We start from the raw sequence: 27,316 nt of genomic DNA on the forward strand, positions 1-27,316 counted from the left end.
GGTTAAACGTCTGACTCTTGACTTCGGCTCAGGTCACAATGTCACAATTTGTGGGTGTGAGCCCTGCGTCGGGCTCTGCACTGACAGTGCAGAACCTGCTTGGGATTCTCTCTCTCCCTTTCTCTCTGTCCCTCCCCTGCTTGCTTGTTCTCAAACTTTAAAAAAAAAAAAAAAAAATTTTTAACTAAAAAAAAAGTGTAGGGTTATTTCACAGTTATTAGCTTGTGTCCCCAATTAGGAATCAGTAAGTGAAGCAACTATAAATTATTTGGGGTAATTCCTAGATAATTTGTTGAAAATTTAAGACATGTAAGTATAAAGATGATCAGAAGTCAGAAGAGGTCAGATTAATGAGTTTTCATTGGAAACTTTTCCTCAATGAATAAAGATTCTATGATAAAAATGATACCCTAACCTTTATTGAAAGTGAACGGTAGCAAAACTAGTCAGCCAAAACCATCTTATGCTATAAAAATTCCACAATACATTGTCAAAGAGATAATTCTAGGCCTTGCATTTTTTCCCATCACCTACTCCTTTCTTATTTGCTCTAATAGGTAGGAAGTGGTTCTCTTTAACTTGCAACCTACAAAGTAGCCATTCCTAACTCTAAGATGACTTTGTGATACACATCTCACAGGTAACTATGCCATATAAGCACTAAGAATGTTGCCTTCCCTTGGCTAGGCCTGGGGTGTGGATCACACTAGGGAGGTCTCATTTACAGGACAGGGTCACTTCCTAACTAGTATTTCTAAAGACCCAAACTGGGCAATTAGAACATCTATCTTCTTTATTCTCACATCAACTTTGACAAATACAGTTCTCTATAGATACTTTATAAGTTGAAAATTAACTATCATTTCAATAAAAAGCCTAACCAACTGTGATTCATATCATCATATCTACATCAAGAAAGGCATTACTCAAATGCAATAGTTGCACTAGAAACTACTAACAGGTTGAACAAGTTAAATTCAGCAGGCTTTTTAGGATCTCAACCCTGTATCTATTTTTAGTCCTTATCTTCAAACTGAGTCTTTAGTGTGTGTAATATAACCTTATTTTACATATAATCCGAGCCAATGAAAAGTAGAATGGCTACTAAAATGCATCACAGACCAAAACAAGAGTCTGATCTTAGGTCAGTCCTTATTCATTTGGTAACAAAGGCAATTCCACTTACAGAAAACATACTACCACATTTCAAAGGTTTAAAGTTTCATTAGAAAAATTATACACAGAATAAAAAATATATTTTTCAAGAATAATGGTATTATTTCATTCATCAAATTCATTTAAAACATGAGTTACAGTACAGAAAGAGAAATGACAGCATAGTTGTATACAACCAACTGATCTGCAAAACCAGTCTCTTAAAAACAACACACCATATGGTTTTAATAAAAGGCAACTACAGTTCCATTTTCTAAGGTGTCTTAAGGGTTTTCTGTAATTAGTTTTTATATTAAGTTTTCTCCATAACAATTTTAAAGATGTTATTTCCTCATCACCAATTACTTTATTCCCCAAAACACCTGATAACCAGGTCTCTCTGTTGTTGCCTCCATTTTCTTTATTCTGCTAAGGGATATGAAGCTGCTTTCAAGGTCAATCCAAGTTCAAGTCTACACCAAAGTTCTAACACCTGGAGATTTGTCCTTCTTTGCTTAAGAAGTGTGATTAACAGCCATCTGTAGCAATGCAACTGAAATTATAATGAGCTTTTTCTTTTTTTTGTCTGCCTACTCAATTCTACCTTTCCCTCTGCCCACCGCTGGGCGCATCAACCTCCCCCAGCAGATTTAGATTTGGGAGGAGGTGATTTTGTTCAGAGTCTCTCAATGTCTGAGTAGCAGTCAAATCGTATGAGTTCAAGATTCTTAAGAAAAAAAAAGTTTCTTTTTATTGTTTCATCAAGAAAATGTTAAAACCCTGACAGAAGTTAACCATCTGTCCCAAATCCATTCCATCAAAGCTCCCAAAGAGCTTTCCATTTGCTGTGACAGCAATGGCAGGATGGCTACTATCATCTGTCTTGGCACTGGTGTGATACTACAGATGGCTCTTTTTCACTGTTCACTTAAACTACTTCTAAAAAGCAAAAGCTTTTGTAATTACTTGGAATCTATCAGAATAAACTGGTCTCTGAAAGGAAGGTATGTGTTGCATTGTTCAGTTACATGCACACGACCAAAGGCAGGATGATGATGATCCTGGACAACAGTGTGTGTGACACACAACAGTGTGTGTGACAACTGCACGGGAGATTGGCTAAGGTGTTCCTGCAGCTTAGAGAAACTATAGCAGAGTGCCAGGTGGAAGTGAGTACTACACTAAGTCTCCCAATGAGAACTCAAACTACAGTAAAGAAGGTGGAGGGGTATTAATAGACCAGTGTCTTAACGAAGTTACCGAGGTGGAAAGCCACCTCTGTGTGCTCCTCCGCGGCCCCCGCGAAAGCCACCTCTTTCTCCTCGGAAGTTAGATCGGTTTCTTTCTCGACCACGGCCAGCAGAAGTTCCACCCCTTCCTCCACCCCTGGGAGCTCCACCTCCCCGATCAGATTTAGACTTGGGAGGAGGTGATTTTGGTCGAAGTCTCTCAATTTCTTCTGTACATCCAGTCAAGTAGGAATTAGGAGCACTAAAGTAGGATGCATATGTTTCTGCATTATAGTTGCTATTTGTAAGAGTCGGTCCAACTGTAAGCCAGCCTGAAATAGGGGGAAAGAAAGATTATCTTTTTTGTTTCCAGTTCTTTCTTACTGGTCCCTTAGGAGCTATTTCAAATCTCTAATGCATTTTTAAAGATGCCCCTATCACCTCATATTCATCTTTTTTATAGAAAACATGGTATTTAATAATGGTCATACAGACTTCATAGGTATATATCTTTTATTTCACCTGCATGACTATAACTTATCTTCCTCATCTCCATCCTTGTTTCACATTCTGTGAGAGTAGCACTTAGAAAAAAATTACACACTACACTGAGTTTGGGCTCAGTGAAAATGTAATAAACTTTATTCACCTTCCTAATTGGGGAAATGATACCATTGTTTTCTGGTTAAAATCCTGGAGCCAACTTTTGCCTCTACTCTCAACAATATTACCCCAGATGATAGGTGCTAGAAATTCAACCACTAACCTCCATGTTGCTCCTATTCATTCCCATTTTTCCATCTCTACCTCCACCCTCAAACATAAGTCTTTTTCTTTTTTTCTTTTTTTCAAAATAGTAAATTCACATTACACTGATTTCACAAAAAGTTAAAATTTTGGGGGCGCCTGGGTGGCTCAGTTGGCTAGGTCACCAACTTCGGCTCAGGTCATGATCTCGCAGTCTGTGAGTTCGAGCCCCACGTCGGGCTCTGTGCTGACAGCTCAGAGCCTGGAGCCTGCTTCGGATTCTATGTCTCCCCCTCTCTCTACCCCTCCCCTGCTCATGCTCTGTGTTTCTCTGTCTCTCAATAATAAATAAATATTAAAAAAACACTATTAAAAGTTAAAATTTTGAAAAGACACCACCACTACACATGTAAGCAAACAAGCCAGGTATTTTAGTTACTAATAAAACAAAGGTCTGTATTTCACAGACCTTTAAATATATGGTTATTAAATATATGGTTATTTTCTTCAGGATGATTCATTCATTTATACATTTCTTCATCATATTATTTACTGAATAATCTGAATGTTGGGTATAAAGAAGTGAGGAAGACAATCTTTGCCTTCTATGAGACTGCATGTTGGAGAAACTGATTATAAACATAAGCCCAAATGAATGTGTAATTCACCTAATGGTAAGTGCTATGAAGAAAAAGAAAACAGAGTAAGGGGAAAGACAGGAGTGGAAGGAGGGGAATGGAGCAGGAAGGTGGCCAGTTTAGACAGAGGTGTGAGAAAAGGTGTCAGGTATTTGAAAGGAGAGGACCATGAAGAGACAAGAACGAACTCGGCATATGTGAAGTACAGCAAGAGGAATCAAATACATCGTAAGAATTTTATATTACAGAGCACTCTGTACCATTTCTTGACACCTATATCCCAAGGGACCAAAAAGATTTTTTTGAGTTTTTCTGAGGTCCTACCTGGTCGAATTGTACTATCTCTTCCAAATAGATGAAGGCGTCTTCTACCAAGACAAAAATGTTCAATAATATGAAAAATTTCTACAGGCTTTTCTATATTGCCAATTTCAGGTTCTTCTGTGATAATCAAGTCAATGTCAACATTAGCATGGATGAAGTCCCCATCTGTGCTACGCTTAACAGTTCCTTTGATCCCCATAAGGCAGTGTTCCTAAAAAACAATAAGAGCAGGCCAATTAATCTCTTCATCAACAGTCATATTTCGTAACATTTTACATTTCTGATGTCCCCAATTCTAAAATAGACTTCATTTCTTCAAATCTTTGGGATATAGTTCTATGGGCAAAAACACTATAGGAAAGCCTGGATCTCTGGATGTGGGAAGATTGCCAGGGAAGCTAGAGACAACAGTGTTAAACTTGGGGCCATCACATTTTAGAATTGCATCAATGACCATGGAGTCTTTCTTTCTGCAATACTAGATAATAACTTGTTTCTACCAGTTATGGAAACATGGCACTTGACCTTGGAATCTTAAAAGGATGTTATACTGGGCCTCAAATAATCCAAGATCAAAACTATATACAAGATGCCTTTTTATATGGAGAAGAGCCTTTTAACATGGATACAGACTTCTGATTTTCACATTTTCTTATGTTGAGTAATTAAACAGTTTTTTTTTTTTTTCATTTGTTTTTTGACCTTCTCTATTTAATCTGACTGGCAGGAGTATGGGTTAAATTAATCTCTCACTTGACTCCATGAACCATGGCAAGAGTAGCTTAGGCTCCCTTCAAAGAATTTTCAAAAGAATTTTGAATTTTCCAGTTTAAGAAACACTTAATATGAAAGACTCCCACAAATGGCTCCCTAAAGAGTGAAAGACTGGGGGACAAACTTTTAAAGCCTGATAGTAACAGGGAAGTTGTATAGAGCAGAGGTTCTCAAGGGTTCTTGTGTAGGTTCTCAGGGTTCTTATATAGGAAAAAGGGAAGGAGAAAAATAGGCTTCCAAGGCAGCCAGCTATGAGTCTTGCTACTGCCTCTTTTTTGTGGGCTCAGGGAAAAGGAAAAAGTCTGGTGGGGCTCAGAGGTACCAAAAGCCCATACATAAAGTGATTTAGAATTAACAGCAGTTTAGGACATACAAAAATATATACTACCCTCTCCCGCACAGTGAAGGTTGAATTTAACATAGTGAATAAAACACAGTAAACAAAACATAGTGAATTTAAAAATTAAACTTGATGTAATTCTATACTGTTCAATGCCATTTGTGCAAATCTAAGAAAATAATCTTTCTACCAAAATTAAACAGTATACAGTCATTTGGAAAAGCTTGAGGAAAAATAATGAAAATAAAGAAAACAAAACAGTAAAGGCAATACCTTTGTTCTCTGGAAGACAGCCTTTGGATCTAAAGTCTTAGTCTTTCCAGGATTGTTTTTATTGGTTTTAATCCAACAAATATCTTCACATCTTCTGTAACCCCATTTGCGTAAACACTAGAAATGAAAGAATTAAAAAAAGAAATCCTTAACTAAAAGAAATAAACAGTACTTAAAATAACGAACCAGTATTAAAAAAACTTCCTAGAGGTTTGAGACACTAAATCCAAGATGTTACAGCAATTTTTAGTGCAGAAATAGAAAAAAGGAAATACTAAAGTCTTTAAATATATGGCCATTATATAGAAAGCATAAACACCTTTCAGATATTAATATAATCTATATAGTTAAGTATCAAAACATAGAAAGGATTACATAGTACTCCAATCCTTTAATACTACCTTCCATTGTCATCAACAGAAAGTGGGTTTTAAATCATAAAACACTCAGTCCCTCTTTAATCATAAAATAATTCAACATGATTTGATTCCTAGCACCTCAATTTCCTATCCTGACAAAGCTAAAAACTATTGAACATATTCTAATTGATAGCTTGTTTTCAAATGAGTCTTATGTTATTTTTATACACTTAATACAACTTCAAAAAACTCAAATACTTAAAATTACGTACCTTATTACTTGCTAATACTGAGGGCTACTACAATATATAGGTGCTGACTAGCTGGTGGGAATAAAAACAAGATATGTCCTTACCCCCTCACTGATTTAAGGGTAAAGTAGGGGGAAATAAGCAAATAGTGCAGGACGATAATGTTGGTATTGTTCATGTCAGGAATGCTCTTATTGTGTAAACTCTTATCATGAGAAACACCTCAAAATGAAAACCTGGATTTTTCTTTTAAAATCTAAAAATCAAGATCAGTATCTGTTCCTGTTGACATTTATCTGTTTTGCATTGGAAATTCCTTATACATCACAAGGGTCTATATCTTCGTGCCCTGATCGATTAACAAAAGCTCATCAGGATTTCTTATGCTGAATTATTTTTGTAATCGTTTTTGGCCCAAATCTGCTTTTACCAATATGACAGACTGCTGCATAAATAAAACGATAAAACCTCCTAATCATTTTCAAACTAATTTGGGAGGCAGAAGGCAAGCCCCAAGCCAGGCATTAGAGCTACAAAGGGTAAATACCAACATATCTGTAAAAACATATAGTATGTTTCTATTTTCTTAGCTTTTCCAGAACATCTTGGAAAGGCGTCAGCAAAAAGTAACTATTCCCAATCAGAATAGTTATAGTCTTACCTTGGGAGTTAATAAATGACACAAGCAATAATATTTTTCAATAGTCTCAAACTTGCTATTTTATAAATACAAAGTAACTGTAAAATTTCAGGATTTTAGAACAAATTTATCTCAATATAATCCTACTTAAATTCTTCACCTGTCAAATGGACACTTCCTAAAACTGCCAACATTAAATGAGATCGTCTGCTGTATAACAAGTAATATGTCCTAAAAATGGAAGGTATCATCTATTAACAAGTGAGGAAACTGAAACCCACAAGTGTAAATATCTCTTTACCCAAAGTTTTACTGCTGGACAGCAGAACTGAGACCAAAACTGAATGAAGCCTTCTAATACTTAGCCACAATGCTCCCATTATTCTTAGGTAAAAAAGCATACGCTATTTTGTTTCCATTTAGAAATTCAAAATATTGCAATAAAAAAGAGTTCTGAAATAAAGTAAACATAGGGCGCTTAAAAAAGAGGTGTTATGTAACTTCCTTGTCACTCTTACTCAATTATTCAAACTATGTGTTCCGGATGCTCTGTTATTTTTCCAATTTGATTTGGCTTCTATTTGGAATTCAGGAGTTAATGTTATTCAGAATACTTTTTAGCTATTCATAATGAGCAGTAAATGACACTAAGCAGCTTGTTTTTGAGTTGCAGTATCAAATGCCTAAACTGTTCTCCTGAAGTTGTAATAAATCATATTTTCACTTCTTGAACCCTAATGCTAGCTAACCAAAGGGTACTACTGCCTTTTGTACATTCTTTTCTAATCACATTTTTTTCCTTCTGAGTATTTTAGCAACTATTCAAGAAACAAAGGACAAAATAACATCTATCTTCCAACTTTTAATATTTTTTCTTATGACTAAAAATCCACTTTAAAAAAATGATCTTACCACTCTTCCAAGGTCCAATCCCTCCCCAGAACCACACCAGAGAAAAATAAATGATCGTGGAGCTGCAATCTCATCAATTTCTAACTTCATAATCTGTAGGAAACCAAAACAATATTGCATGAAAGTATTTTGTTTCCCAGTCATTCTAAATCCAAAAGAATAACCCCTGAGATTTATCAAGACTTTCAGTAGATCTATTTTTAGATGTACTAATTTTCATTAGAAAATAAATTTTATCCTTAGAGCTTATTCTACTGTTTTCTTATTCTATATTAAGAAAACACACACACATACACACACATATACATACACTTGACTTTATACAGAAAGAGGTTACAGGGAACCATATTTATAGAATTATGGACTTTTGTAAGATGTAATTTGAGTGCAATACTTTATGATTTACAGAAAAATAAACTGAAAAAAAGAGGTTAGTTTAAATTATCCCAAAGTTAGGGGCAAAATTAAAATGAAATATAGTAAATGTTTGGGGAATATTTAGTTTCCAGCATCTACAGAAATTCTAGATAAAAATAAATCAATATGCACATTTTATTATAACGACCATTTTAGTTCTAAAATGCCAAAAAAAAAAAAAATATAGCCCAATTTTTCCAAAGAAGATCTACAGATCACTAACAGACACATGAAAAGATGCTCAACATCACTCATCATCAGGGAAATACAAATCAAAACTACAATGAGATATCACATCACACGTGTCAGAATGGCTAAAATTAACAACACAGGAAACAACAGGTGTTGGTGAGAAGGTAGAGAAAGGGGAACCCTCCTACACTGTTGGTGGGAATGTAAACTGGTGCAGCCACTCTGGAAAACAGTATGGAGGTTCCTCAAAATGTTAAAAATAGAACTACCCTAGGATCCAGCAATTACACTACTATGTATTTACCTAAAAGATACAAAAATACTGATTTAAAGGGATACATGCACCCCAATGTTTATAGCAGCATTATTGACAACTAAACTATGAAAAGAGCCCAAATGTCCATAAACTGATGAATGGATAAAGAAGATGGGATATATATTCAGAATGGAATATTACCCAGCAATCAAAAAGAATGAAATTTTGCCATTTGCAACGATGTGGATGGAGCTACAGTGTATTATGCTAAGTGAAATAGTGAAAGACAATTACCATATGATTTCACTCGTGTGGAATTTAAGAAGCAAAACAGATGAACATAGGGGGAAAAAGGAGAGAAGAAAACCATAAAACAGACTCAACTACAGAGAACAAACTGAGGGTCGCTGGAGGAGGGGTGGATGGTGGAATGGGCTAAATGGGAAATGGGCAGTAAGCAGGGCACTAGTGACACTCACTGGGTGTTGTGTATGAGTGATGAATCACTAAATTCTACTCCTGAAACTAATATTACACTGTATGTTAACTAACGGGAATTTAAATAAAAAACTAAGAAAAAAATTACAGTCTATAATTTTATTTGCCTTGTATGTGCTGAGTATTCACATTAAAAAAAAAAGTTCCGCGGGGCGCCTGGGTGGCGCAGTCGGTTAAGCGTCTGACTTCAGCCAGGTCACGATCTTGCGGTCCGTGAGTTCGAGCCCCGTGTCGGGCTCTGGGCTGATGGCTCAGAGGCTGGAGCCTGTTTCCGATTCTGTGTCTCCCTCTCTCTCTGCCCCTCCCCCGTTCATGCTCTGTCTCTCTCTGTCCCAAAAATAAATAAACGTTGAAAAAAAAAAAAAGTTCCTCAATAATTCTGTAAATTTGGGGATAATACATACTCATATAAAAGACTATAAAACCAATCATTTTATGACATTCTTTTTCTTCTAGCTTTCTGCCACATTTCAGAGACAGACCATGGTTCAAGCAGATATTTATGTTTCATTTATTCCAAAAATTTTAACTTTAGTAACATCCATTTGAGTTATAACCATATCATCTCTAACTTAATCTAAATAGAAAAACATTATTTGGCAATAATAATGTAAATAAGTTACAATATGTATTAACCTACTGAGTTTTATACTTCTTTTAAAATCTTGAAATCTCTCATCTAATATTCTCATAGGAATATGAATAAGTAAATATGTAATACACACATACACATATTCCTACATATTTATACATGAAAGAGCTAAAATAAGTGATGACACACAACAGTGAAGAGCATCAAGCAAATTACTCTCTCAACACTGCAGTTCTAAATGCTAAGTGCTGGTATTTTAAAAAGCTGGTATTTTAATATCCTTTACCAAAATCCATTGATCACTACTGACTCTCTAATGTGAAAGAGAATACCTTGTGAAATCCAAACACTTTTCTTATTCATACTCTTTATATTCTATTTATTATTTTAACTATTGGTACTTTCTTTAGGATATTATCATATAAAAGTTAAGAACTTAGGGCCTAGGGCCAGACAAGACTTTTCAATATGCTAGCCCGAGTTGTTCAGTGAAATTAGACTGAAATCAAGAATATGCATATAAAATGGAATTCCTTTATTTCAGAAATCCTATTGGTCTGTTCTGTCACATATAAGTGAAGCTCCTGTGCCTTCAGTGACCAAACCTCAGAGACTGGCCAGAGAAAAAAGTTCAACCTAATTACAGCTGACCCCTGAATAACATAAGGGCTGGTCGCACCAACCCCTACCGCCCATAGAAAATGCAAGGGTAACTTCTGACTCCCCAAAACTTAACGACTAATAACCTACTGTTGACTGGAAGCCTTACTGATGACATAAAGAGTCAATTAACACATATTTTGTATGTTATATGTGTTGTATACTCTATACTTAAAGTAAGCTAGAAAAAATAAAATGTAACTTAGAAAATCATAAGGAAAATACATTTACACCACTGTAAATAATCCACACAAATATGGAATCATGCAGTTCAAACCCACTTTGTTCAAGGATCAACTATACTAATCAAAGACATAAAGATTTATTTTTTTCAATTTTTTTTTTTCTGACTAAACTCACAAAGATTGTTTTTATGTATTAATCAATTTTGATGAGGAAATGGTTAAATAGGTATTTCTTAAACACTGCTGGAAGGAATGTAAATTTGTGCAACCTATCTGGAAAACTTCTCAGCAATAAGCATCAAGAGCAGTATGTCTTTTACCTTAAGTCTTGGGAATATAATATACTGTATAACTTTCTGAATTTCAACAATAAGCACAAATTACATTCATCATCAGAGGATGAGATTTTTTCAAAGTGGTAAGAGCCATAAAAATACAAATAAAAATGTCAGTGGGATCAAAGAAAGATAAAAGGAAAAGCTACCAGGAGGAAAAACTGGAGGTGTATCTTGAAGATTAAATAATATTAATAATAGTAACTATCATTAACTCAGAAGAGGACATGCAAGGATTCAGCATGGTTTCCTATGAAACAGCAGCTTTACAGTGTCAGTCCTTTCCTTTCCCTACTTCCCTTCTGTGCTTAACACTCTTGCCTACTCTCTCCTTGAAATTCCCTATTCCCTTGGCCCCTAGGACATTCATATTCTTGGTTCTCCTTATTCATTTCTGACCCATTCTTTTGATCTTCTTTTACATGTGCCTCTTAAATGTAAGTTTCCTGAGGCTTTACTGTTAATCCACATTTTATCTTAATTGAGACACTATCTCTGGACAAATTCATCCATTCTCATGGGTTTTATGTGCTAATCTTCTAAATCTGTATTTTGAGACCAGATCTGTCTGTCCTTTGAATTACATATTCCTATCATGACTCCACACGGATGTCTCACATACACGTCAAAATCAACATATTCAATATGATCTAATCCCTTTAATCCAGCTTTTTTAAGTGTTATTTATTTTGAGAGAGAGAGAGAGAGAGAGAGAGAGAGAGAGAGAGAGAGAGAACATAAGCAGGGAGGGGCAGAGAGAGAGAATCCCAAGCAGGCTCCACAATGTCAGCAGAGCCCCATGCGGGACTTGAACTCACAAACTGTGACCTGAGCTCAAGTCCAGAGTCGGACGCTTAACAGACTGAGCCACAAGGTGCCCCTCTAATCCAACTCTTAAATCCACTCTTTCTCAGCTGGTGAAAACTCAACTCACTTATCCCAAGACTCAAACCTCTGCATCATCCTTAACTTTCCCCCTCAGTCCAATCACTAGATCTCACCCAAGTATCTACAAAACATTACTAAATTTATCACCTTTCTATTCTTACTACCATCACTCTAATTCAAGGTCCCTTCATCTCCTAACTGGGCTACTGCAACAGTCTTTTAACTGCTCTCTCTTTTCCAGACTTTTCCTCTAGTCCATTCTCCACACACTAATATGACACTTTAAGCTGTTTAAAGCCCTTCAAAGACAACTTAATGTCTTCAGGAAAAAAGTCTAAGCTTCTAAGAAGACATCATCTCAAGAAGAGTTCCAGCTTGTGTTCTAACAACATCAACCTACAAACCAGATATTCTTTCCCACCATCCCTTCTGCTCTTGTTGTTCCTTTCACTTGGAATCACTAGCCCATCCCTTTCTTCATCTGGCCAATTCCAACTAGTCTATTTATATTGTTAACATGTCACTTCCTCTTTGTTCATGTGACCCATCCTCCAAGGCTTGGTCAGTTTGTCTCAGATCATCTTATGTAATCCTCTGTTATCGAACAAAATAATAATGCAATTATCTGTTTAGATCAATATTTATCCCATTTAACTATGTGCTCCTTTGGTCCAAGTACCAAGTCTTATTCATCTTCGAATCTCCAATACCTACCACATTGCCTAGTACAGAGTGGTACTCAACAAATATTTGTTATTTTTGTTACTGATCAGTAAATACAGATGACTTTACGTAACTAACTGTAGTTATCAGCTTGCTTAATTTTATTTAGGAAAATGTAGCTTTATCACAATTATACTGAAATTATGTATCTTTTTTATCCATTATAAGTTGCTTGAAAAGTAGAAATCGTTTTATATCTATCTATCTCTGTATTATACTCTAATGTTTACTAAAACTAGGCAAATGCAGAAAGAGTTATCAATCATTTAGTTTTTAGACTTTTCTAGCTAGGACTCTAAGACTGGAATTGTGAGTCTTCTACAGACTACTAACTCACTGCCTGCTCAACTTCAGCCCCAAAAAGAAGAATCAGACCAAAGATATTATAGTATTTGTTAATGTACCCTGGATCTTCTGTCACATTATACGCTATAAATCTGCAATTATGATTCCTAAAAATGTAAGAATATTTATAATCTTCTCACCAAATAATATATATTCATTTGAAAAATAAATAATTAATTACAATGTAGAAAGTTTCATCATACATCATCCCAAGTCCAGCATTTTTCATTAGCAGTGATGCCAGTTTCTCTGTAATATTCTTCTAAAGGGGGTTCCAGAAGAATCACATCAAATTTAGGTGTCAGTTCTCTGATGTCAAAGGCTTCTATATCTGCTTGTAAGTACCTATTTGATTAAGGCATAAAAAGTGACTAAGAGTTTTTCAAATACCTTACAGATAATAAAGAAAGGAATTTCATAAATATTACTAAACACTATTTACAAAGTAATCACAAACTAGTTACTGAATACCTTTTTATGCAGGACTATCTTTCTTCAGTACAGACAGTAAACCATCTACCAACACTCTTCCCTAGAAGATGGATATAATCACACTACAAGCCAAGAGCATATTCCCTCATGTATATCCAGAATGTACTTCTCTCATTTTTACAGTGAAAACTTATACTACTATGTAAGTCTCTGAGCCCCATTCCATCATCATCTGAATTCTCTAAGGAATATCACATTATTTCTTTCTTAAGAAAAACTATTTGTAAGCTTTAAAATTTAGAAACACTATTTCTAAAGATGGATGTAATTTTCTTTTATTGTTTATTAGTAAAATTATTTCTCTATTAATGGTCTTTTATGGCTAACTAGTATGTTACAACTAGTCATTACTGAAAAGTTATTTCCACATAGTATGAAAGTAATTTAAATATAAACTACTTTAAATGTAAGACTATTTTTAAATTAGATGAATATTAGAGTCTGCTAATATTTTTCTTCACACACAGACTTCTTTGCGGCTTTTCATCACTAACAGTACACATTTTAGCAAACTGTTCGAAGTAAGCTAAATGTGAAATAGGCAGATTCTCCAATCTCAAAGACTTTTTATACATTTCTGAGAAAAACGTTCTGGTTAGCAAAGGTTAACATGAATTTTCATATTCCAAAATGCTATGAATAGTATCCCTGAATGCTGAGTTATAATTAATTTTTATTCTTTTCCTTCATCTAAGTTTTCTAAACTTCCTTCAATAAATAAATTACTTTTTGAGAGAAAAAAATCACTTGAAAACATTTTAGGAAACTCAAGAATACAACAAACACGAATGATTTTTCTAAGAAGAAAACATTTAAAGACATTTTCAGGAAATTAACTGGAAAAAAAAAAAAAAGAAATGAGAACCTACTGGTGTACTCAGCACTGGAGTTTCAAACACATCTATTTTACCAAACTGAAAACCACAGTGTGTTAACCCCATATAGGTGCTGAACTTTTTTCAAATAGAAAGGTTACAGGATAAAAAGACTGCTATTTTAAGGCTGAGTTGGGAATAAAAAACAATTGAGAAAACACACTTACATAGGAGGAGTGTTAGATTTAGCTATTAACTCATCCTTGAGCCTGATGAGCTCCCTCAGTTTAGGGTATTCTTCAAATCTGTCAGCCAAACCTGAGGAGAAAAAGTAGTAAATTCTAAATTTTAATACTCTTTAAGTTAATATCAGTGAATTCAAAGGGTTACGGGCCCTCTCAAGAAACAAAACAATAGACAACGACCACTTTAGCCTCCTGTCCTTTTAAAAAAAATTAATTTTAAGTATTTTTTGCACTGATTTTTTAAAAATGTTTGTTGATTTTTTGAGAGGGGGAGCACAAGTGGGGGAGGGGAAGGGGCAGAAAGACAGAGGGGGTCAGAGGATCCGAAGCAGATCCTGCGCTGACAGCAGCTAATTGATGTGGGCTCAAACTCATGAACAGTGAGATCACGATCTGAGCCAACCAGGCACCCCTATTTTGAGTATTTTTAAAACAGTTCGTATCTAATGACCCTAATCCCATATGCAGGCAAAGGTCCAGATGTTCTAAAGCCCAGTTCAAATCAATACACCATTTAATTTCTCATATTTAAGTTAAATCTGCTCATACATAGCATTAAGTTTCACCATTCTGTTCTAAGGAAAAGAAAAAACACTGCCTTCTATCAAGTTTTTCCCCCTTTTTTTTAGCTAGAAGAATTCTTTTCCCTTAAAAATCTAGTGATTATTGAGGTTGGTAGTTAGCTTCTTAAATAGTTATTACAAGCATAGACAATATTTCTTTTCTTTTTTGTGATTACATACAAGGAGAAACAAAGAATAGTTACAGGTAAGAGAAACCCTGCTGATGATCTTAAATTAGTTGGCTATGGCTCATGGACACAATCCTGGAACAAATCTAGTAAAGAAGACAATGAATCCCTAGTAGTCGATCAGCTCTCACCTCCAAGACAAATTGTTTTCTCTATGACTATTTATAACTGTAAAGATTTCACATCTCCATATTATAAACCAAATCTTCACATGTATTTTCAGGCTTAAGATCTTAAAAAAAAACATGTATAAGTACTGCAAAGAGTACTTAAAAACGGGAGAGTCTCTGTTCCCATGTCCTCAAAAATATTTTAGATCTTTGAGCTCAGAAAAGATTTTAGGTAAAACAGCATGTTGCCTGTTTAAAAAACTGTAGGGATAAGTGCGCTCGAATATCAAAGATTCCTAAAAGCTCTTATTTGGTTTTCTTTTCCCCCCCACATGAAACATATTCATAACAGTATAAATCATATAAGCAACTTAATTTAAAAACCAAAAGTACAGATATTAATAACTTTAACATCAAAGAGTAAAAATGAAAGATTTTGTAAAGCCTCCTCAATCAGTGGTTATAAAACAAATTTCAAATAAAGCAAGTTCGAAGATGTTATTATAGTCAGGTTTTAATCACAGTAGAGTCAGGTGTCTTTAAAAAACAGCTTTCCTAAAGTATAATTGATATATAAAAAACAAAGATATTTAATGTACACAATGTGATGAATTTAGATATATGCATTCACCTATGAATTACCACGTTCATAGGTATAACAGACATATCCATCATCTCTAAAAGTTTTCTTGTATTCCTCTTGGTGTGTGTATGTGTGTGTGTGTGTGTGTGAGGGTGCGTGTGTGCGTGCGCGTGTAGTAAGAATACTTAAGATGAGATCTACCCTTAACAAATTTTAAAAATTTTATTGACTAGAGTCAATAACATTGTTGACTATAAGCACTATGCTATACAGCAAGTCTCTAGAACTAATTCGTCTTGTATAACCGAAACTTTACACCAATTCACAACTTCCTATTTTCCCCTTCCTCCAGTCTCTGAAAACCACTGTTCTATTTTCTGCTTCTAGAAATCTGACTCTGTAGGTATCTCATGAAAGTGTAGGTATTTATCATATTACATATACTATTTTAGGTACCTCTGTAAGTACTTGCATATTTGTTCTGTGACTGGCTTATTTCACTTAGCATTATCATGACTTTTTATGCTGCATCTAAATTTTACTCATGAAAACACTAAAATCAGTTTCTACTTCAAAAGTAACACTGCCTATAAGCAACAAAAATCAGATTACATCAAAATTAAAATTTTTTTTTGTGCTGCAAATCATACCATCAGGTAAATGAAAAGACACTACACAGAATGGGAGAAAATATTTCCAAACCATAGGTCTGAGAAAAGAGTTATACTGAGAATATATGAGGAACTCTTATAATGTAATAAATAAAAAGACAAATAACCAATTAAAAAATAAGCAAAGGGGGGCACCTGGGTGCTCAGTCGGTTGGGCGGCCGACTACAGCTCAGGTCATGATCTCGCGGTCTGTGAGTTCGAGCCCTGTGTCGAGCTCTGCGCTGAGAGCTCAGAGCCTGGAGCCTGCTTCCGATTTTGTGTCTCCCTCTCTCTCTGCCCCTTCCCTGCTTGCTCTCTGTCTCTCTCTCTCAAAAATAATAAACATTAAAAAAAAAAAATAAGCAAAGGGTTTGGATATTTCTCCAAAGTAGGTATTTAAATAGCCAACAAGCATGTGACAAGATGCCTAACATCATTAGTCGCTAGGAAAATGCAAGTCAAAATCACAATGAAATATCATTTCATACTCACTAGGATGGCTATAATCAAGAAGATATATAATAGTAAATGTCAAGCACAGGAAGAAACTGGCAAGAATATAAACTTTTTTTTTTTTTAATTTTTTTTTTTCAACATTTATTTATTTTTGGGACAGAGAGAGACAGAGCATGAACAGGGGAGGGGCAGAGAGAGAGGGAGACACAGAATCGGAAACAGGCTCCAGGCTCTGAGCCATCAGCCCAGAGCCCGACGTGGGGCTCGAACTCACGGGCCGCAAGATCGTGACCTGGCTGAAGTCGGACGCTTAACCGACTGCGCCACCCAGGCGCCCCTATAAACTGTTTTGAAAAACAGTTGTGTAGTTTCTCCAAAAATTAAACACAGAATTAACACATGACCCAAGAATTCCACTCCTAGGTATATACCTAGGAGAAATGAAAGCGTATGTTCACACAAGAACTTCACATGAATACTCATGCAGTACTGTTTATAACAGCCAAAAAGTACAAACAATCCAAATTAATGAATAAAATGTGGTATATACATACAATGGAATATTATCTGGCAGTAAAAATAAATGAAGTACGGACACATGCCACAACATCAGCAATCCCAGAAACAAGGTGACAAGTGAAAGAAGCCAGTCCCAAGATACCACATATTGTCTAATTCCATTTATATGAAATGTTTAGAATAGGCAAATTGATAGAGACAGAAAGTTAATTAATGGTTACTTAAGGCTGGGGGGAGTAGTAGGGGAGGGAATGGGAACCGACTGCTAATGAGTACTGAATTTCTTTAGGAGAGATGAAAATTAGATTGTGGTAATGATTGCACAAACTCGATTTACTAAAAAAAAAAATTGAATTATATCCTTTAAATGGGTGAGTTCTATGAATTCTCTCAATAAAGCTGTTTTTGTAAATGCAGGGATAATGCATTTGACGGGCTTATTAGTAGACTGAACAGGGGCTGAGGGAAGAATCTCTGGGGTTGAGGATATCTTAACAGCCACCTCAAAAACTGAAAAGCAAAGAGAACAAAACCTAAAAAAAAAAAAAAAAAAAAAAAAAAGCGAAATAGATTATCCAAAGACTGTGGGACAACTACAAAAATGTAAGATGTATGACAGAAATACCAGAAAAAAGAAAGGAACAGAAGAAATAGTTGAAATAATAGTATTTTCCCAAATTAATGTCATCAAACCAGATTCAAGAAGCTTAGAGAACACCAAGCAGGATAATGCCAAAAAAAACCCCTAAACCTAAGGCATATCATTTTCAAACTACAGAAAATCAAATATAAAGGAAAAAATCCCAAAGAAACCGGAGGAAAAAGACACCATACCTATGGAGGAACAGAGATAACAATTATCCAACTTCTCAGAAACATGCAAGCAAGAAAAGATTGGAGTAAAATATTTAAAGTGTTGAAAGAAATTAAACACCAACTAAGAATTCTATACTCTGTGAAATTATTCTTCAAAAGCAAAAGAAAAATAGACTTTCTTGGAAAAACAAAAATTAAGGGAATTTGTTGCCAACAGATCTGACTTGCAAGAAGTGTTAAAAGAAATTCTTTAGGGAGAAGAAAAAAAAATAATATAGATGAGAAAATCAGATCTACAGAAAGAAAGGAAAAGCAATGAAGAGGGAATAAACGAAGATAAAATAAAAATGCAAGTATAGTCACAGAACCAAACTGGAGAAGGAAAGAAGGTAGGAGGAAGGAGGGAAGGAAGGGAAGAGAGAGAGTAACACTGCTAGATGGAAAAGGAGGGATACTAGAAGTACTGAGATTGGAAATGGGAAGCCAAGCCAGTAAAAATAATTTTGTTAGAAATAATCCACAAAATGGATAAATCACATGAATGTAATCAAGGGTTAGCAATAGCATATTCCCAACAAATCTAACATACCTACATCCCTGATGAAATTCTGAGGTCTATGTCCAGTGTCTACAAAATGTTGGCAGTAATCATTATGGGGATTTAAACTCTGCGTTCCCTAAAGAAAAAGTCAAAATTAAATTAAGAGCATTTACTCTAATGGCAGATGCACTAACTCTGTACTTTATTTTTTATTATGAGACCATACAAAATCGAAATTGATAGATTAAAAAAATTTAGTAATATTTGAAAACACAATAACTGACAGCATTACTCTTCAGTAGCTACAGACATTAATACAGCATTATCTCATCCCAAATAGCCAAATATCAGACTATTTCAAGAATAATTTTAAATGATTCTTATTTTAAAATAATGATCCTTCAATAACTGAAAAAATATTGAAAACAAGCATTTAAAATCTTTTCATGCAGAGATGAAATGTGAAGGGCTATGATTTGAAAATTTACCTTCAGAAAAGTACTAGAATCTTTATAAATCTCTTCTTCATATGGCAAATTCTCTTCTTCCTGCTGCATTTCTAATTCATCCTTGGAAAAGGAAGATTAAGTAGACATTTTATGTATACGAGGAATATTTTATATATTTATGATATCTTGAGTATTAAGACTCAATATAAATATTTTCTTTTCCTGAGATACAGTAAGTTTTTCAAATTATCATTAAAGTCACACACTGAAGACTGCATTCTCATCATTATCTAATTAGTTTTTTATAATAAGTAAAAATTTTCATCTTATCAATAAATTGATAAATCAATATAACTACTAATTTTGTTGACTGAATTGTCTAGAATTATCTCATATATCATACTATTAACATTAGAATTTAGTTCAAATCATGAAAGATATGACCACCAATGGGGCAATTTTATTTCTATTAAAAACCATATGAAACTCTTTTTATAAATCAAAAATGTTAAAATATAAGGAACTGTATATGGTAAAATATACATATTTATACAATCACAATATTTAGTAAGTAAATAAAATAAAATGATCACAGTAAAATAATCACTAATTTTAAGTTGCATATTAACATATACCAAAATGCAATGCACAAAACTGTATTCATGAGATTGAATGAATTCATGAGATTGAATGAAACTATTAAATATAGTTGTACAACAATCAACTTTAAAAAATGGAGATAGGCTTTTTAAACATAATACTTTTCTTTAAAATCTTCAAAATATTATTATTTTATATCTTCAAAATATTTTATATATCTTCAAAATATCTTTATATCTATATTTTATATCTTCAAAATATCAAGATACTTTATATCTTCAAAACATTATTTATTTTGAGACAGAAAAAGAGAGCAACATGCACTAGCACAGGAGATGCAGAGAGAGAGAGAGAGGGAGAGACAGAATCCCAAGCAGGCTCCACACTGCCAACACAGAGTCTGATGTAGGGCTCCAGTTCACAGAACCATGAGATCATGACCTGAGCCAAAGTTGATGCTTTAACCGACTGAGCCACCAGGGGCCTCTTTTCTTTTCTTTTTCTAAAGTAGGCTTCACGCCCAGCACAGGACTTGCACTCACAACCTGAGGTGAGAATAAGATCTGGAACCCCAACTGACTGAGCCACCCAGGTGCCCCCATAATACTTTCTTTTCAACTAAATATTGCAATTATAGGTTTAGAAGTTGGGTTTTTTTCCTTCAGCCTCTTTCAGAGACAATTCTACATTGCTGTCTAGCGCATGAGATGTCAAAATATTTTAACTGTACTACCCAATATAATAAACATGGAATCACACAACTCTCAAAAAAGACCATATTCTAGCCACTTGAAACCTGATCCAATTATCCAAAATTTCTGATACACACACTTCCTTACTCTTACTAAAGAATATTGCTGTCAGTGGCTACTAGGCCTTACGCTTTATATGTCACCTCTTACACTAAAATGAGGAAACTGAAATAAAGATCTTAATTTAATCGATTACAGGCATACCTCATTTTATTGTGCTTCAATTTATTGTACTTTTCAGACATTACAATTTTTACAAATTGAAGGTTTGTGGCAACCGTGCTCAATAGACTTGAGCAAGTCTATTGGCACCACTTTTCTGACAGTATCTGCTCATTTCATGTCTCTGTATCTTATTTTAGTAATTCTGACAATATTTCTAACTTCTTCATTACTATATTTGTTATGGTTATCTGTGATCAGTGATCTCTGATGTTACTATTGTAATTGTTTTGGGGCACCATGAACCGAGTCCATACAAGATGGTGAACTTAATAAATGTGTTTTGATTGCTCCACCAACTGGCTGTTCCCCTCTATCCCTCTCCTTGGGCTTCCCTATTTCCTGAGACACAATACTGAAACTAGGCCAACTAATAACCCTCCAACATCCTTTAAGTATTCAAGTAAAAGGAAGAATTGCACATTTCTCATTTTAAGTCAAAAGCTAGAAATTACTAGCTTAATTTTCCTTAATGAGGAAAGGCATGCAGAATCTGAGAAAGACCAAAACCTATGTCCCTTGCACTAAACAGCTAAGTTGTGAATGCAAAGGAAATGTTTTTGAAGGAAATTAAAAAGTGCTACTCCAGTGAACACCCAAATGATAAGAAAGTGAACACACAAATGGTAAGAAAGGGCAACAGTTGTATTGCTGATATGGAAAAAGCTATAATAATATGGACAGAAGATCAAATCAGCCACAACATTCCCTTAAACCAAAGCCTAATCCAGAGCAAGGCCCTCACTCCCATCAATTCTATGAAGGCTGAGAGGTGAGGAAGCTACAGAAGAAAAGTCTGAAGCTAACAGAGGTTGGTTCATGAAGTTTAAGGAAAGAAGCCGTCTCAGTAACATAAAAGTGTAAGGTGAAGCAGCAGGTGCTGATGTAGAAGCTGTAGCAACATTGAGGCAAGACCCTCACCAACAAAAAAAGATTATGACTTGCTGAAAGCTGAAATGATGGCTAGCATTTTTTAGCAATAAAGTATTTTTAAATTAAGGTATATACCTTGTTTTATCAGACATATGCTATTGCACACTTAATAGGCTGTAAGATAGTATACACCTAAGTTTTATATGCACTGGGAGATTAAAAATTTCATTTAACTTGCTTTATTGTGATATTCACTTCATTGTGATGGTCCGGAACCAAATCTGCAATATCTTTGGGGTATGCCTGTATACATATGCTACTGACGATTGTTTTAGAAAGTTTAAAATTAAGTTTTTAATCAAATTTGTTTTCCTGGATAACAATCTATTATTGTAAGGAGTTATTTTTTCCTGACTATAAAACTTCCCTGTTCTCTACTTGCCTTGTATTCTTCCATCTTGTCTTCGTCTGTCTCCCCTTCATCCTGATACTTCCGTTTTGCATTTGGAGCAGAGGTATCATAGGAAGCCCTGAAAATTAAAACTGAAGTATCATACACAGATATAGAAAGATGTACCAGTGCAGCTATTAATATTAAATAAGTTTATAAAAACAGAGTAAGGTACATTTTTCCTGATTAAATAGAATCTATCCATCTGGTTTATAAATTTAAAAAGTCACACAACTTTTGATTGATAATTCTGTATTTTACTTTTATGAGAAAGCAACCAAATCAGAAACTAAGCTTTTATAAGGAATGTATGGCAAAAATAAACTTCCATATTACGTATCATATAATTTGTCCTAAGCAAAATTGATGTTCAAATTAAGAACTAGAATACTGAAAAACTCTGAAGGGCTTTGTGAACTACCAAATGAATACCATTTTTAGGGTAAAGTGTGTTTTCTTTTATAAGAAACTTATAATTATTTATTTATGGTTTTTAAGCTAACCCTTAGTCTAACATTCCATTTTCTAACTACTTTATGAATGGGAACTTAACATATTCAGAAAAATAAGTATTTCTTAATTCATGAATAATAAAAACCCATGTTTCTGAAATCTTTACTTTTTGTTTTTTTAAATGTTTATTTATTTTTGAGAGAGAGAGAGAGAGAGAGCACACACGCATGCAGGTGAGGGGCAGAGCAAGAGAGGGGGACAGAGGATCTGAAGTGGGCTCTGTGCTGACAGCAGAGAGCCTGATGTGGGGCTCGAACTCACAAACCGTGAGAGCATGACCTGAGCTGAAATCAGCTTAACTGACTGAGCCACACAGGCACCCCTGAAATCTTTATTTTGATGCTTGTCACAACAAGCATTAATGCTTCCATAATGGAAAATCTATGATTTACTTACCTTCATACCTAGGATTATCTGTTTATTAAAACAATAAGCCTTTCACAACAGTAACATCACTAAAAAAACCCAAACAAAAACTATTCAACTGACCTGCAAGTTTCTCTTGTTTCAGCAATTTCTCTCTGCTCATCTTTGCTATTTAACACAGCACCAATGCTGTCAGCACTTTCAGCTCCCAACTGAGAAAAGGCAAAATGAAAAATTAGATCATAATGCGTTGGATTGCCTTTCCAGACATTTGTAGCAACATTTAATATATCAAGTATTTAAAAAAAAAACAACCAAAAACCCTAACTACCTCAGCAAGCAAATGTCTTAATTACCTTGCAGGAAAAACAGGAAATACCTTGGAACAAAACTATGTTAATTAAGAACAAATCTGAGAGTTGGCAAGCATTTTATACTTTCATTATATTTGAAATTAAGACAGTTTTAGCCAATCCTCTACTTTTTAAGTAAATAATAAAACATAATTTGGTAGTAGGAGCAATAACAACAAAAAAGCAACTAACATATAGTATACATAGGATGGTAGGCACTATGTTAAACACTTTGCATCCATCAGCTCACATATTATACCTTATTTATCCCATGCTGTAATAAATATCTATCCAGTTTTATTCAAGCCAAGTCTTCATATAGTGATTTACAGACACAATACTGAATTTTAATACCTAAAAAATGGGTATGAAAATTATGTTTAGCAGTTGGGGAAATTTTGCAAAATACAACAAATTACTAGTTGAGATAGGCTGGCTACATAGGATCGGTTCATGGAAAACTTTAAAATCCAAACCAACAGGGGCACCTGAGTGGTTCAGTTGATTAAGCGTCCAACTTGAGCTCAGGTCATAATCTCACAGTTCATGGGTTCAAGCCCTGCTTTGGGCTTGTGCTGAAAGTGCAGAGCCTGCTTGGGGATTCTGTCTCTCCCTCTCTCTCCCCCTCTCCCACTTGTGCTCTCTCTCTCGAAATACATAAATAAACCTTAAATAAGTAAATAACTAAATACGAAACCAACAAGTGCAGAATGCAATTTGCAGGCCATGAGGAACCATTTAATACTTTTAAGTACAAGAAGGACAGGAGGAAATCTGCACTAAATAGCCTTTTAGCTCAGGAAAGGGAAGAAGACACACTAAAATATCTGAGCTTCTAGTCCCCAGCCTTGATCTTAAATAATTGTCACTGCCTTTTTAGTCTGCCCACTTCATGACCTCCCTAAGGTTTCTCCAATATTAAATCTCTTCCAATTATAACTGTTGCTGAAATTTTAATTCTTCCATAAAATCTTCCTGAACCCTATTCTCATTAGTTAGAAGACACATCTACTTCCCATAGTTAAATGTTAACTTTTTTCCCATGACTGACTCCTCTGTTTGGATGAGTACAAGTTAGCTCCTTAAAGAGTACATACAATAGCCTGCTTCCACTTTTCTCCTTTTTATCTTATTTCCTATTCAGATCATAGTACTTAATACAGCTTTCAATGATTTTACGTTTTACTTTTGTTTATTCCCTATTTATATTGTTTCATCGTCTATCACAACTTCCAAGTATTTTTATACTTCAATTATTTTATCTTTACTTTTGTTTACTTCTCCCCAAGTGACATGTAAGCTCCCTAAAGGGATGAACTCTGTCTTCTTCGTATTTGTATGTTTAGCACCTTGTATAATGCCTGACTCATAGTAGATGCTCAATATTTGAATGAACCTAGATTTCCTACTAGAGCCTACATTAGAATACAATGTATTACAATAGAAATGCCTTAAGTCAAAATTCTGTTCATATATAATTGTTATCTCATGCCCCCCCCCCAAAATCATGGAATGACTGGAATAGGTAAATCATAGATTTTTCCATTATGGAAGCACTAAATATATTATTTGAATAATTAGGAAAATTTGGTATCATTTAAAAGCATATAGGATTTAAATTTTTTTTTTTTAAATTTCAGGGTGCAGAGGGAGAGGGAGAGGGAGAGAGAGAGGGTGAATCTTAGGCAGGCTCCACGCTCAGCATGGAGCCTGACCCAGGCCTCAATCCTATGACCCTGGGATCATGACCTCAGCCAAATCAAGAGTCTGATGCTAAACCAACTGAGCCACCCAGGCACCCTTGTATGATTTTTTAAAATAAAGGTACAGCTAAGTAAAAAGCAGGCATAAATGGTTGATGTTTAACAAGTAACAAGTAACATAAATAACGTACTTAACAGTAAGGAAAACATAAGCTCCATGGAAGAGCCTAATAAGCCAGAGAGAGATCACAATAGCTTTCATTACAAAGTTCTGACCTGAGCTGTGCTATATTGGATGGACAGAATCAGAAAGTTAGGAGGACAATTTTTACAAAAATCATAAAGTGTTTATTGCACAAATCACATTCTGGAGAGTAACAAACCATTCTGTATTGTTCATATGGAGAAGGACAACTGAAAGGCTGAAATTAGCTGGTAAAGTGGAAGTCTGTCAATGATATTGGACATTTTTACTTAAGTGAAATGGTTCCTATCCAACAAGAAGAGTAGGAGGCAGCTAGTGTACTAGAGAGAACATAGAAAGGCCTAAAACTGCAGCTTGTAAACTTACCAGTTTTGTGGACTTCAGTATGTAACTTAATTTTTCTTTAATATTTAAGTAATCTCCACACCCAATATGGGGCTCGAAGTTACAACCCCAAAATCAAAAGTCCCATGCTCTACTGACTGGGTCATTCAGGAAACCGTTAGTCATGCAACTTAAATTCTTTGACCTCTGTTTTCTGCATCTATAAGATGCAAATAGTATCTGACTTGTATGAATGAAGATAATGTATATAAAAAGCTTAGCAGAGTCTTGATACATAGAAGGAATACATAGAATAAACAGCACCCATTATTAAATTTTATGCACTATGTAAGCTCTTTTAGGGTAGGGACTACTTTTTATTCACAGTTGAATTGCCAATGACTACTAGATCCCCTGGCACATAGTAAGACACTCAAATAATTGTTTATGGATGCATTTTGACTCAAATAGAAGTTTGAATTGAAAACTAAAGAATAAGAACCTTTTTCCGTGGTAACAAAGCTATTAAACATTTTGAAGACAACATGCTAAAACAAATTGGGAAAAAGAAGGCCTGGAAAAGATACCGGATTTGTCCTAGATCATGCCAGAGGGACAGAACAGAACTGATTCCAAATTCCCACATTTTAAACACTATACCATAAACCTTTTCATTGGATCATAAGAGTATAGGTTTCAGATTTCCATTTACTAAAACTAAGTCTCATTACTGAAAAAAAATAACATTAAGATGTCTCATTACAGCCTCTTAGCATTTCCTCCATCACTTTTACTAATATGAATGACAGAATGGGAAACACAGCCTCTTAGAGTAGAAGTGTACATCTGCATTTTCTGCATGTGTACTCTCCTAATCAAGTGTTAGCTTATACACAAGAAGCGGTGAAACAAGCTTTGGAGAGACAAACCTGGGGTCAATTTTCTGGCCTAGCGATGAGTGACATGAAGCAAAAATTACTTAACCTCTCTGGCCTCTCTTTCGTTATTCGGTAAGTGAAGATAATGCTACCTGTTTCAAGGATTTGCTACAACTGATAGGAGTTACGAATTCATACATGATCGGTGGGTGATGACGAAGACACCATACACATAGCACAGTGGACTGCAACACAAAAGATGCACAATCTAAAATTTACGTTCAGGCTACTTCCGATGCAGTCTTTAGACATGATCCTAAAGAAAATACTATGCATCTATTTCACAAGGAAGCCACAATCTCAACAATGAGGTGCTAAGAAGAAAGGCAAAACACAGAATACGATGTAAACAGTGAAAAGAAACTTAGTGGATAACAAGTCACTCCTTGCGTGACCTACGGTAATTTATTTACAAAGACCAAATCTTTGTATCCCCATCATTGAGCCCTGCGCCAGACACTAGGCGATTCCATAATGTTGCTGAAGACCAAGAGTGGCATTCGGTTTAGCAACACCACAATCGCTGCACAAAATGGAGAATATTCGGGGTACTGCGTTAGATGAGAACAAGGGTAGGTAGGCCTTAGGATCATGGTCGCGGGACCAGGAAGGCAGGTTCCGCAGTAGATAGGGAAAGACAGCGGGGCGGAGGGCAGGGGAGAGAAGCGGGAACCGCGCACGCGCATTCGCGATCCCTCCCTGGGCCGCGGACCTGCTGCGCCAGGAGCTGCCGCCGTAACTTCTGCCGCTCCCGGATCTCCTGCAAGCGGCTGTCCATATCTCAACTCTTGTTTCCCACTGCCCCGAAAACTTGACAATTAGCAGATGAGTACCCTCCCAATTTTTCACCGGAGT

The 27,316-nt window shown here is 35.1% G+C and overlaps 1 protein-coding gene across 1 annotated transcript; it reads right to left on the minus strand.

Annotated features, from left to right (window-relative positions):
- Window positions 1–1,204: 1,204 nt before the first annotated feature.
- Window positions 1,205–27,310, minus strand: METTL14 (methyltransferase 14, N6-adenosine-methyltransferase subunit). Its single transcript, XM_047855595.1, has 11 exons — window positions 27,174–27,310; window positions 23,062–23,150; window positions 22,051–22,138; window positions 19,201–19,281; window positions 18,761–18,848; window positions 14,268–14,358; window positions 12,937–13,078; window positions 7,643–7,735; window positions 5,481–5,597; window positions 4,094–4,304; window positions 1,205–2,716 (listed from the first exon to the last, which is right to left on the minus strand). The coding sequence occupies exons 1-11, from the start codon at window positions 27,237–27,239 to the stop codon at window positions 2,412–2,414; spliced, it is 1,371 nt and encodes a 456-aa protein (XP_047711551.1). The 5' UTR covers window positions 27,240–27,310; the 3' UTR covers window positions 1,205–2,411.
- Window positions 27,311–27,316: the final 6 nt, after the last annotated feature.

This window comes from Prionailurus viverrinus, chromosome B1 (genome assembly GCF_022837055.1).
Source record: "Prionailurus viverrinus isolate Anna chromosome B1, UM_Priviv_1.0, whole genome shotgun sequence".
Taxonomy (NCBI): Eukaryota; Metazoa; Chordata; class Mammalia; order Carnivora; family Felidae; genus Prionailurus; species Prionailurus viverrinus.

Coding starts and splice junctions, on each gene's coding strand:
- METTL14 (XM_047855595.1), bottom strand. CDS start 27,239: ATGGACAGCCGCTTGCAGGAGATCCGGGAGCGGCAGAAGTTACGGCGG. Junction 22,139..23,061: donor GAAACAAGAGAAACTTGCAG/GTCAGTTGAATA, acceptor TTTAATTTTCAG/GGCTTCCTATGATACCTCTG. Junction 14,359..18,760: donor GAATTTCATCAGGGATGTAG/GTATGTTAGATT, acceptor TTTTCTCCTCAG/GTTTGGCTGACAGATTTGAA.